Here is a 14,608-nt window from a genome sequence, read left to right as displayed (position 1 = left end):
TATTCAAAATATATTTTTCATGGGAAATTTATTGAATATTTATTTTACTATAATATGTGAGATTTTATATTTTTGAGTATGGAAAGTATAAAAATGTTATACTATATAAATTATATTTATATTATATTTTATATATTATGTAAATGTATATATTACAAATTTTATTAGTTAATAACATTGTACTTGGACCCCAGTAACCTGCAAATAAAAATTTTACTATTCAGAAAAACAATGAGATAATTAACAAGAGCAAACATTCCTTAACTATTGATACTTTAATTAAGATAAAACTTCGTGGTACCCCAGAGATTAGTGGAAATGAAGAAGAGTGCTGTCCATCAAGGACAACTTTAATAATGCAATTAGAAAAAAATAATTTAATAATTTTGAAATCTTACCCAAATACATCAAAATGTAAATTACGGAGATGAAAACATTGCTTAAAATATGGCTTATGGAGATTAAAATATGGCTTTTGGAAAAGCAAGATTTTATTATATCAAAAAAATTAAAACCATAGGTGCCATTTTCAGAAGAAAATATTCTTCATAAATTATTTTATCTAATAATCAATTAATGATAAAATCAATTCAATCAGTAAACAAAACTACATCAGTCTACAATTATCAACCAAAATTACATCAGTCTACAACTAGTACCCAAAACTTTAATTCAATAACTTTTTATTTTTAAATATTTTTAACTGTGATTATAATTGTTTTGAAAGATTTTTTTAATATGTTAAAAAAATCTTTCAAAATCATAAAACAACACAGTTTTTTAACTAAAGTATGATTTATTCACTTTTTTATTCTACTTTTTATTAATTTGACTAAAATTATCTTGTATTACAAAAAAGAATTTCAAAATAAAAATTTCCAGAGAAAAATAGTAGTAAATATGCAAAACATGTGTGATATAATTTATGGACGCCCTTCAAAATATGTGTGATGTAACTTATAGACGACCCCAAAATGTGGGTGATGTAATTTATGGACGACCCTAAATGTGCGTGATGTAATTTATGTACAACTCCAAATTTTGATTGCTTTATTCGTGATTCAAGCTCTGTGGTCAATATTATTTAAAAATAGACTGTCACTCCATTTTTCATTGTTTTTTGAAAAATTTAAATACAACTTTTGTGATAGCTTATAGATATATCAAAGTTATAGCTTTAAAATACCTTGTAAAAAGTTATATAGATGGTCACACCAAATTATGACATTTAACAACTCTTAGTTTGACATAAAGCTTATTTTAACCCAACCAATGTATTGTATTTAATATAAAAATTTAACCTATTAGTGAGTTCATTATTATGCAATAATAATGAACTAAAAGGTTTAATTATGCAATAACATGTGTTTATTATACAATATAATGATTAAAAAAACAAAATATATGTGTAAAACTTTTAAAGTAAAAAAAAATAAAAAATAAAATATTTGTCATGATAGCAAATACCTGTAAACTATCAGCTTCGTGCAGAGATGACACGGAAGATGAGCGAGAAGAAAAGGCGGATACTTTTGAAAGGCTAGAATATGGATTAGAGTGTGACGTATTTGGCTTTGAATACGTTTGCTTTGCAGGAGAATCTAAAAATAAAAACCGAACTCTCTAAAAATATATATTTTTGCCATTTAAATTTTATAAACAATATTGAATGACAACAAAAAATTAACAATCAACAGCATTTATGCTTGTATAACATTTGTACTGTATAAAAATATTTTTCTTATTAAGTGATTTTTTAGTTTCTCTAAACTTTTGTAGAATCAGACTTTGCAAAACATAAACTGCACTGTAATCTATTGCTAACGGAAGATAAAAAAAAATTATTATTTTTACTTTTTAAAGGTGCTGAAATAAAAGTACTGAATTCTTTCCACCAGTTAACATAATCAACTTTGGATGAGGCTTTAAAAAAAGTAGTGTCACGCAGAGTTTTGATTCCAAATGCAAAATCTATTCCGATTTCTTCTTTCCCATTAAGCATGCGAATGTAATCATTCAAATAGATTGAAATTGGAGATTCCTAAATAAAAGATACATATACTTTAAAAATCTAATATATATGTGTATATATATATATATATATATATATATATATATATATATATATATATATATATATATATATATAGAACTCTTATATGTTGTCCGAAAGTTTTTTCCATATTTTGTATTTTATTAAGTAAAAATTAAAATGCAAGACCGGAATTTTTTTTTATTAATTGATAGACTGCCTGCCCCAACCAAACCCTCAGTCGATGTAGCAGCACTCCCTTGTGAGTCAGGCTATAAGATAGTCGATGTAGCAGAACTCCGTTGCGAGTCAGGCTATTTGTCAGTGGATATAACAGCACTCCCTTGTGAGTCAGGCTATTTGTCAGTCGATGTAGCAGCACTCCCTTGTGAGTCCGACTATAAGATAGTCGATGTAACAACACGCCGCGCATGATTTACAGTAAAAAAAATAAAAATAAAAACATTTTATTAAAAAAATTAAAAATAAAAACATTTTATTAAAAAAAATAAAAATAAAAACATTGTTTATATTGTTAAAAACATTCAAAATGTTCTTAAAAACATTCTGGTCAATTAAATTTGCGTTTTTGTACACTGTTTATGTAAGAATGCATCCTAAAAAATATTATAAAAGATTAGTATAAAATATCAAGCCACCAAATGCCAATATAATTAACACCGTGTATCAATGTATTAATTATATTTATCAAATAGAGTGTGTAAAATGATATGATTAATATCATTTTAAAATTTTGATTGGTGAAACTTTTCGGTTGGTAAAATCTTTCACCAGTTTAATTACTTTAGGTTAAAAAAATATAAACAGCATAATAAGTTTAAAGAAAAAATATTTTCTAATTTTTTTATACTTTATTATGTATCTAATTTTATTATATAAAACTAACAATTTTTTGAAAAGATGAAAAAATCAACATCAAAACATTAGAACAACCATATAATGTAACCATATAATAGTGGACTTAAAAACTAACTTTTTTAAGCGGGCTATCAAAGGACTGAAGTTCTCCATTTGAAAATAGGCAAAACCAATATAGCTTCCAACTCTGAAAATAAAATAAAAAAGAATTAAAAATTAAAATACAATATATTTTTTATATTAGAAAGAAAAACTATATATACAAGCCTTACATCAAGATTTTGTGTTCCCTTTATATAACATGATCGTTCCAAATTGCCTTCTATTACCAGAGCTTTAGAAATTCCTGTATTCTAAAAAAATTTAATGTATGCATTGATGATATAGTAAACTTTTGAAAATTTGTATTTGATTTATTGAAATGTCTAAAAAAAATGGCAAAAAAAAAAACAACCAACAGAATAACATCAAATGCAAATAACAATTAATGCACAATGATAAAATTCAAATTTTCTTATTGAGAAATAAGTAATCCATAATGTTGATGATAAAACTGAACTTTAAACCTTTTATTTCTGTTGTATTCTTTATTTTTAAAAAAAAAATTTTCAACATTAATTGCAAATTAATGTTATGCAATTAATTGCAAAAATTTTAAATAGATATTATTAAATTAAGTAAAACTATTTTGTATTTATAATTATTTAATTTTCTATTATAATATTTCTATTGCATCAGTTTGCATTTCCATTAAAAAAAAATTAAAACCATTTCCAAATTTCCATTTTTGGCACAAAATGCATGACTACTTTTAAAAACAAACTTCAAACAAAATTTTATTTAAAACCGTTGTTTAATATTTCCAAATCATGTTTTCACTACATACAGTCATGTTAAAACTTTGAAAAAAACATTTGTTTAAACAGTTTAAAATATGGTATATTATAAGGTGAACATAGAATAAAATAGAAGCCATAAAACTGATTACAAATTTTCAATAAATACACAACAGAATTTATTATTAAAATATTTTGTCTAACATAATGAAGAACCATTAAAACTTCTATGAACTTTTATTAACTAAATGGTAAGGATCATTTTAACATGGTTTGAATATATACATATATGTATATATTTATAAATATATACATATATGTATATATTCAAATTTAGAATCATAATCTGACTTTTTAATTTAATGTTTTTAAGTTTTATTTAGTTTTTATTACTTAACAAAACAAGTTTTACTAAATTAATTGTAATGAATAATAAACAGTTGCTTTTTTATTGAACAATGACCAACATTTGGTTGAGACAATTATTGGCAAAAAATATCAATATTTAATGAAGTTGTCATCACTTTCTGAATTTCATTTTTTTATCACTTTCTACATTATATGTGCCACAATGTGTTTTATATGATGGAGCATTTATTATTGTATTTTTATTTAATTTGGAATTTAATAGATCAAATTTAATAGATCTGTTAGGCTTAATTTATAAAATTGAGTCAGAATAATATCTAAATAACAGATGTAAACAATCTACCTTGTTTATCTAAAAATGTTTTAAAGAAAATAATTCTTACAGCAATAGGCTTATATTATAATATTTTAACATAATTTATCTTTCATTTTTCAATTTAAAAAGATATTAAATCTAGAAATTTTTTAAACAAACTTTAAATTTCGACAGACATCTTATAAAAATCACCACATTACCATGCTACAGAATTTAAAAAAATTAATTTTCTTATTATTCATATTACATATTTAAAAATAAAAAATAATCATAAAATTGACATACAGATGCTTTGGTAGTTAAAGGTTTGCTACTGTTGTTAGCAACATTATTTGTTTCTTCCTGAGTCGGATGTTGGTCTTTTTGTTTAAAACAGTTCTGGCATTTTGTAGGGTTAAAGTAGTTTGCAGCAAAAATCTTGCAATTCCCAGTTCGATCTGCCATTTTGCATAATATAAAATGAATCTAAATAATACACATTATCATCATTATCATTGACTGTGGTGACAATCTTATTATCATCACCATATTTATAACCATTTTTTTGCCAAAACATTTTTCTCTTTGAACAAACACAATACAAGATGGTGAAAAATTTCATTTTTAAAAGTAACCTTCCTTGTGGTCAAAGATGAGATAAATACATACAAGGTAATTTCATGTCAAAGCAACCATTGAACCATGCGATAATAATTTTTTAAATAAACTATTTTTACTAAGAAAAAATAAAATAGTTTATTTATTCTAAAATTGTATATCAGATTAAATATATTTAGCTGAATTGTATAGAAAAAAAGTTCAACATTTTATCTTTTTTGCTTTTTTTTTAAGTAACATGTTTTTGCATAACTTTTGTTATCAACTTTTTCAATGTTTTCATCACCAGCAAAATTGATAATATAAGAAATTTGTTTCAAACACTTATTTAAGTATATACAAATATGCATAAAAAATAATAACACAATTTGATGCTGATCCAGGGTTGCACAATGCATCACTGATAATGAATTAATAAAATAGAGAAAATCAGGGGCTCCATACTATTTTTGTGATTCTTAATTGCTGTAGATGGCTTGTTGCTGTATTTAGTTGTGAAAAGTCTTTTGTTTTTTACTGTATCTAGTTGTAAAAAGTCTTTTGTTTGTTACTGTATCTAGTTGTAAAAAGTCTTTCCTTTGTTGCTGTATCTAGTTGTGAAAAGCCTCTTGTTTAATATGCTAATAACACTTGCTAGTAATTGCTAGTTAAAAATAAAACAGGTACTTTGCTTTTGCTACAGTTAAGTAAAATTATATTAAGCATTTCTTTTTGTTGACATTCAATGTTTATGTTTTCTTGACTTTAGCAATTACAAAAATCTTTGTATCAATTACATAACCACATAAAGGGACACTAAAACTAAAACATTAAACTTTATGATTAACTAAAATTATCGGAGATGAAATGCTCATAATTTTAATTACTTAGCTTCATCTTCATAAGATATTTTTGTTTACATATCTTTGAAACTAAAGCAATATATTATACCTGACACTTACAGCACCTAATTAGTGTTAATATGATTAATTATTTATCAACATACTTATTATAAAAAACAATTTGCTAAAAACTTTAAACATAAAAACTGTTAAATCTTTAATATTTCAACTTTGATTTGATTATAAAAAGTTAATAACAAGTTTTAATTGCTACCAACCTACTAATTATAAAAAAATATACACAAAATCATAATAAGTTAAAAAATAAAATGAGAATATATATGTGTGTGTGTGTGTGTATATATATATGTGTGTGTGTATATATATATATATATATATATATATATATATATATATATATATATATATATATATATATATATATATATATATATATTTATATACACATATAAAAACGCATATAGTTTAATTTTAAATAGATATCACAATTTCAAACTACCAATATTAAACAAGTGTTAAACATTTCTATTGTTATTTCGTATTAAACAAATAATAGTATGTGGTACATTAGACAAAACACCAGCCAATGTGGAAGTCCTATTATATATTTAAAGATCAAACCCATGTGTGATTAAATGGAATTAATCTGATATTATTAAAAAAAGTTGGTGAAGCAATTACCAATTCAAATTAGAATGCAAAGCTTTTATTTTTTTTAAAAAGCTAATTCTAAATTTAATAGAAATATTTGTGGGGCTTAAAAAAAATTTAATGTCTGCCTTTATTATTGAAGTATTTAAAAACTTGCTAAAGAATGTTAAGATAAAGTTTCTAGTATGCAAAGATTATGCGTATTAAAAAACACACTAACAAAATACTTCTAGCAAATTGTGCTCAAACCAACTTACTTGTATAACACAAACCATTATATATATATATATATATATATATATATATATATATATATATATATATATATATATATATATATATATATATATATATATATATATGTATATATATATATATATATGTATATATATACATATATGAATATATATATATACATATATGAATATATATATACATATATGAATATATATATATATATATATATATATATTATACATATATGTATATATATATATATATATATATATATTATACATATATGTATATATATATATATATATATATATATATACATATATATATATATATATATGTATATATATATATATATATATATATATATATATATATATATATATATATATATGTGTATATATATATATATATATATATATATATATATAAATAGAAAAACATCTCATTAAGACAAACATCTTACTAAGTCAATGGTTCAAATTTGTAAATAAGGATTATTAATTTATAAAAAAAAATTAATATTTGAACTTTTTTATACTTCAACAACAAAAGCTTATGTCTAAAATTATAGTCAACAAATAAACTATTTATTTATTTATAAAAAATTCTACAAGAATTTTAACAAATTTTATCATCAATTATGATGTTGCGTCAATAATTAAAAATTTCCATTATGATTTTTTACCCTCAGTTTTCAGTTAACTGTCAGTTTTAAATCTAAATTTTAATAAACTTTTTTTAAAATTCCTCAAATGCTTTAGAAATAATACTAACATGAACTAAAATAACTTAAAAAAGTTTAAACTACATAAAAAATTTTATACTTTATATATAAAAGAATTTAAAATAAAAATCCACAGAACACTGTGTTATAAAGATCCCAAAAAGTCTTATGTTGTCATTTTAGACATGAAGTGGTTAAGAAATGCGGGTGTTTAAAAAACCAGGAAAATTAATTTAATAGTCTTTCTTCCTTCTTTTTAAAAACATAAAGCATATATCAAAAATCAAATTAAACATCATAAAAAATTATAAACATTAAATTATTAATTTTTATAATTTTAATTGATTACAACCATTAGCTTCCAAACTACCACTTTAAAAAAAATATATTAAAATATTTAAAATAATTAAACAAATAATTAAAAAAAATTAAATACACAAATAATTAAAAAAAAAATACAAAAGTATTAAACCTTTTAATTCAGCATAGTAAAAAAACTTTTAAAAACTCGCACTTTGTATCATATTTTTTGGTTTTCATTATTTACCATCACTGAAGATATTAAATTGAAAACCTCAATTTTTATAGTTAAGGTTGAGGTATTTTTAAAGGTTATATAGGTAGTAAAACATAAAATAAAATAAAAATATATTATATATGCTCTCCTGATAAATAATTTGTAACAGTTAAGGCAGAAAGTCTTCAACCTACTTTTGTGGATACTGGTTGGCACTGTGCCAATATATTTTGTACACTTCAAGTTAAAAATTGCTGACATGAAACCAAACAGTGAAAAAAAGAAAAGAGAAGAAGAATGAAAATACAATTTTAAAAAATTCCTTTTTTATATGGATAATTGACTACTCAAACCTAAACTTTTAATATATTACTAATGCCTATGTTGTCTATCAGCATGGCTACATCAGTGAGGTTTCATTATCAGCATGGCTGATAATCAAACCATGTATCCAAATCATTAGTAGATCGTATTTAGCCGAATTGTTTTAGGAGATTGCAAACTAAAGTTTAATAAGATAATAAACACTTCAATGAAATCAAAAGTATATATATATTACCGTACTGTAGGGTACAGCATATATATATATATATATATATATATATATATATATATATATATATATATATATATATATATATATATATATATATATATATATATATATATATATATATATATATATATATATACATATATATATATATATATACATATATATATATATATACATATATATATATATATATATATATATATATATATATATATATATATATATATGCAGTGCTCGAATTGAGGCAGGATACAGCGGGATGTCATCCCGTTATCTTTTTATAAAGTGTAAACCATCCCGCCAACTTTTATAAATCTCTATATATAACAATGATTAAGCGAATGGTATTTTCAATTTACCGAATACCATCGCTTTTTTTCCACTTCCAACACTGTATATATATATATATATATATATATATATATATATATATATATATATATATATTTTTTTTTTTTTTTGTATATATTTTTTTTATTAAACTCTCTTTTTTCATGCAATTTTCTATATAAAAATCAAGCAAGATTTTTATTTGCTATTTTAAACTCACCTTTTTTTTCAAAAAAGCCCCCGCCCCCTAAAAATTATCACTGTACGGGTCTGATAGAAATATTTACATACATATGCATATATATATAAATATATATATACATACATATATATATATATATATATATATATATATATATATATATATATATATATATATATATATATATATATATATATATAAATATACATAAAAATATACTAAATATACATAAAAACTATACATATACATATAAAATAAATATACATAAATATATATAAATATACATATATATATATATATATAAAATAAATATACATATATATATATATATAAAATAAATATACATATATATATATATATATATATATATATATATATATATATATATATATATATATATTTATAAATAAATAAATATATATATATATATATATATATATATATATATATATATATATATATATATATATATATATATACATATATATAATTTAGTAGAGAATCACTTGACAAAATTTTTTTGCTCATCAGAAATGCCATAGCATGCACACAATTAAATACTTCAGTCTTGTTAAAAGGTCATCAGTTTTTTATCAAAACTGAAGTATTTAGTGTGCTGTTAATTTGTGTTGTTAAATAAAGCCACTTTAGATGTTTGATTGTCAGGAAGTTTATTATGCTGTACCTGAGATACCTTTGATATGTCAAGCAAAAATAGCCCTTACATAGCTGCCTCCATCTAATACATGATAGCACATTTCTTTTATAACAGCTAATAAGTCAACAAGAGGATCAAAATCCATGTGTATATATATATATATATATTATATATATATATATATATATATATATATATATATATATATATATATATATATATATATATATATATATATATATATATATATATATATATATATGTACATATCCATATATCTTTTTATATATGCATATATATATATATATGTAAATATATTTATCAGACCCGTACTGTGATAATTTTTAGGGGGCGGGGGCCTTTTTGATAAAAAAGTCAGTTTAGAATAGCAAATAAAAATCTTGCTTAATCTTTATTTAGAAAATTGCATGAAACAAGAGAATTTGGTAAAAAAAAACTCAGTTACTTACTGCAAATAACTATTGCATTATTGTTGATATTCTATAGTGATAATTGGTAACACTCTTACTAAGCTCTATTCTTTACATCTTTTCCCAATTCCATTCTCTACCTCTACAAATCTCTTTATTATCCCTGTATGGAAAACTGCAGCCATATTTGGCTCTTCTAACAATGCCCTTTTTCTTCTATATAAAGTGCAAAGAGTATTTTAAAGGTAGTTGGATCTACTCTACCTGCTAAGCATAAGCTGTTGTCTGATTTTAGAAAAGTTTCATATTTTTCTCCTTCCTGCAAATAATATCATGATAACTGCTTAAACAAGCTATTACCTCCATCAACCAAAACTCATTCTTGCTTGACTTTTATCATTCAGCAAAGTTACATCGTTTTATTGTATCTGTCCTTTTATGCTCTAAATACTTTCATTCATCTAGTTTCTTCCTTCACATATCAATGCTTTCTCTCTACCAGGTTTACTAGTCTCATATAAGTTATAGCTTTTAAAGTCTTAATATATTTTGTTGACTATCTTTATAAACAAAAAAGTTTTAACAACAAAAAAACAAAGAAAATTCTTCAACTGTAGTGGACTAAAGAAATCTAACTTAACTGATTTAAAAAAAAAAAATTTAATGTTACTTTGTTTTTATTAACTTGAGGTACTGAAAGGAAGCACAGATAGATAGAGATGCAAAACTTAAATATTATAAAAATAAAAACTAACCTATGCTGTTTAAATACTTTACTAGAAGAAGTAACAAAATCTTTTTAGAGTGAACTAGTTTCATCCCATTTTATTTTTAATATAATCCAAATTCCATTTCATTTTCCCTATACATAGAACTTTCATGGAGTGTTATAAAACATTAAAAAAAAATTAAAACATATAAAATAAACATGATATTTTATTTCTATTATTTTATTGTTGTACAATGTTATATTATTTATTTAGTATGCTGTTCAATTTTTAGAAATATTTTAGTAGTTAATACAGAGAAAAGTATTAAACTTTATGATATTATATGTATAATATTTGAAATTAGAAGAAATTGTACAACAATACAATTAATTAAAATTTTATCAATTATTCTTGGATATTGTTAGTAAGCTTTTATAAAAATTAGTTTAGCCAGTTTAATTTATATTACATCGAAAGTTTTCCTTCACTGTTTGGAAAAAATATACTTAGCTATTTTATCTAAATTTAACTAATTAGATTTTTTGTAAAAATGTTATAATTTATTAAAAATATATATAACTTTAACAAACTTTAAAATGTATTGATACAACAAATTTCTAGCTACATTGGATACATATATTATATGATATAAAAATAACTTCGGTTTTTTAACGTCACAAAATTAAACTACAATTTAAATATAATAAAGAAAAATTCTATACCTAATTTTATACCGTAATGTTATAATACAATAAACTTTTATAAAATAAATACTATGTTGAAATTGATACAAACATAACATAATTCACAAAATCATAAATTATGTACGTTTGACTTATTATTAAAATATAACGTTTACTTATAAAACTTTTGAAGGAACAAGTCACTGCTAATTTGAAATAATTATTGAAATTTCTTTTTTGCTATGTTATAAAAATTAAACTTTGTAATAAACATTAACACACGAATTCTAATTTTATCTCTTTAGTAATAGTAACGTTTATAAAACCTCTGTGACAAGCAAGAAATTTAAATATTCTTTTTTAAAAAAGAATAACTGCGCATGCGCAAGTGTAAACAAACCCAGAACTGAAAAATTATTTTTAGAGAAAAAATTCAATATTAATCAAAAGGTGCAATACGAATTTGTAAAAAGAGAGAATTAATTCTCAAAGCTTTCGTGAAATTAATGATACTTTTAAAATTGCATTTATTTTTTCAATTTTTACTTGGTTTGTTGACTAACTTCAAAAATTACATAGAAATAATAATTGCTTATTTTCTTACTTGATTTGTGGTCTAATTTCAAAGTTATGTAGAAAGTCGTTGCTTTTCTTGTTTTGTAAAGATCTAACTTTTCTTCATGTTTTGTAAAGATCTAACTTTTCTTCATGTTTTGAAAAGCAATACAAAAGAAAATCAATTTATACCATAAACAGTTATCCTAACAGACATAACTTTTAAATATTTGTAAATTTTATTACATTTATAATTAATTCAAATATGGGTAATTATTTACGCATTTTATGGTTCTGTTCGTTTAATTGGTAGTTAAGTTTGTCGCGAAATAAGCATAATTGCCAATTGAAGTTCTTTGAACAGACAGTAATATTTTAATAAAGTTGTAAAACAACGTTTATATATATATTATATATATATATATATATATATATATATATATATATATATATATATATATATATATATATATATATATATATATATATATATATATATATATATATATATACATATATATATATGATTTTTTTCTTTTTTTTCTTTTTCTATAGCGTTCTCGATTTTTTAATGATTATTTTTATTAATATTCGTTTTACAACTTAAGCATAAATTTTTATATTTTTTAAATGCTATAATAATAAGAAATTGTTAAATTACATCAAATAAATGCGGGAGCTCGAAGGAGACCGTAAGCTCTCGTCGTCGAGAACCGCAACACTCCTTAGAAATCGCGTTTATTTCGCGATATTCACTTCGAGTAGGAGAGGATTGGCGTGAGTAAAACGGTCTTTAAAGTTTATTAGATGTGCAGTATGTTACTGTTGACGATAAAGAAATTCTAGTATACTTTTTTTGATTCTAGTTCAAACAACATTCATGTAGAATCTACGCAACGTAGATGTCACAGCTACGACGTAGATAATAGATAATGAATAAAGTATGTTTATTTGGCATTTTTTATATTTAAAGCTAATAACGTGATTTTTCTGTGTAATGGTAATTTTTTGAGCTATTAAAGTGATTTTTCTGTGTAATGGTAATTTTTATCAATATAAGGGCGTAAACTTTTTACATTTTTTTGTTTTACTTCAAAGCTACCTAAAAAAAAAGTAGTCAAAAAGTTTATTTTCGTTCAAGCTGGGAAGATGAAGTTTGAAATCCCCTTAAAATGAGGTAGAAAAAAATTTTTTTTTTTGAAAACCTTGAAAAAAATTATAGTTTAAATTTATGGATGAATATAAATTTAGTAAAGAAAATTAAAAAATAACTTATTAAAGTTGTTGCTCTAAGGCTTAGGGTAGAGGAGGTAAACATTTGAAGGTTTACTTGTTTTTAGGCTCTAATCATTGCATTTTTTTGGATAGCATCTTTTTTTGACATATGTATAAACATACACATGCTTAGAGTTTGCTCAATGTCTAGAAATTTGCTTAAACGCTAAAATAACGGTGTTTCCGCCTCAGAAATTTCAAAAATAATTTTTTGATCTATAATATTGAAGGTTTTCAAATAAAGTTTTGAAGATACTGACTACGATCAAATGAATCAGCATTAAATCTAGTTAATTTAATTGAACAAGTAGAGACCTTAAGGTCTCTACTTGTTCAATTAAATTAACTAGATTTTTTTTAATTATTTTATACCAACCTATTACGATGATACCACTTTCACATAATTATGTGAAAGTAGCCTTTACTCTACTTCCACATAATTTTATCTAATAAACGAAGTACACTTATTTTGATCTACGAAGTACACTTATTTTGAAGTTCACATTACTTTGATTTTACGTCTTTTCGAAAGGAAATGAAAAAAAAGTATTCATATTTAGAATTGGATTCTCACCAAAAACAAAAACCTAAAAAAAAAATTTTAAACGAAAGCTTTTTATCTTCTTTTGTTCAGTATCGTTTGCAAGCGAAATTACTATTATTATTAAAGAACACCTCCCCAGTAATCGTATTTTTTAAAAGTGATCACGGATATGTGGGTTTTCTCACATTTTGTGAAAAAACCCACAATTTTTTCAAAAAAGAGTTTTTTTGAAAAAATTTATGTATAAAGTCTAAAATAAAGTATTTATGCATTATAAAAAATATGTTCCAAACAATTAAGGGTCGTCCATAAAGAACGTCATTCAGAATTTAATTAATAACCAGTAGTAGAAGTTTTTTGGCTCCCTTCCGCGGAGATTTTGATCGAACATAAGGCGCTATATAACTCTTTAAGTTTCTGCGCACAAGAGCCAACATTCTCCTACTTCTTGCCATTAGTTAAACATAAAGTGACGTCCTTTATGGATGACCCCTAAGGTGATTATTGTGAATTTGCATTACCTTTAAAAATTCCGATTGTTTATTATTTCATTAACAGAAATAGAAAAACAATCTTTTTATAAAAAGCTTCTAAGTTAAAAGTTGTTTATGAAAAAAATAAGGTTGCATAAAATCAAAATTTTTATTATTTATCGAAATTACAA

General features: G+C 22.6%; 1 protein-coding gene across 5 annotated transcripts in view; it reads right to left on the bottom strand.

Moving 5' to 3' along the window:
- The window catches only part of LOC100207559 (early endosome antigen 1), a 34,789-nt gene extending 22,403 nt beyond the window's left edge, over nt 1-12,386 (bottom strand). For 2 of the 5 annotated variants that reach the window (XM_065802991.1, XM_065802995.1), the window contains exons 1-6: nt 5,081-5,165; nt 4,718-4,897; nt 3,184-3,264; nt 3,027-3,098; nt 1,855-2,041; nt 1,468-1,601 (exon numbers count right to left, since the gene is read on the bottom strand). In XM_065802991.1, coding sequence (XP_065659063.1) covers nt 1,468-1,601; nt 1,855-2,041; nt 3,027-3,098; nt 3,184-3,264; nt 4,718-4,876 — 633 coding nt within the window. In that variant the 5' untranslated portion in view covers nt 4,877-4,897; nt 5,081-5,165. Of the gene's footprint in view, nt 1-1,467; nt 1,602-1,854; nt 2,042-3,026; nt 3,099-3,183; nt 3,265-4,717; nt 4,898-5,046; nt 5,166-10,932; nt 11,055-12,174 lie in introns of those variants that run through there. The other 3 variants (XM_065802994.1, XM_065802992.1, XM_065802993.1) reach the window with 3 other exon arrangements.
- Between the last annotated feature and the right edge of the window lie 2,222 nt (nt 12,387-14,608).

Source organism: Hydra vulgaris, chromosome 08, assembly GCF_038396675.1.
Source record: "Hydra vulgaris chromosome 08, alternate assembly HydraT2T_AEP".
NCBI lineage: Eukaryota > Metazoa > Cnidaria > Hydrozoa > Anthoathecata > Hydridae > Hydra > Hydra vulgaris.
The sequence above is the reverse complement of the archived record's forward strand: the minus strand, read 5'-3'. Positions and strand labels throughout refer to the sequence as shown.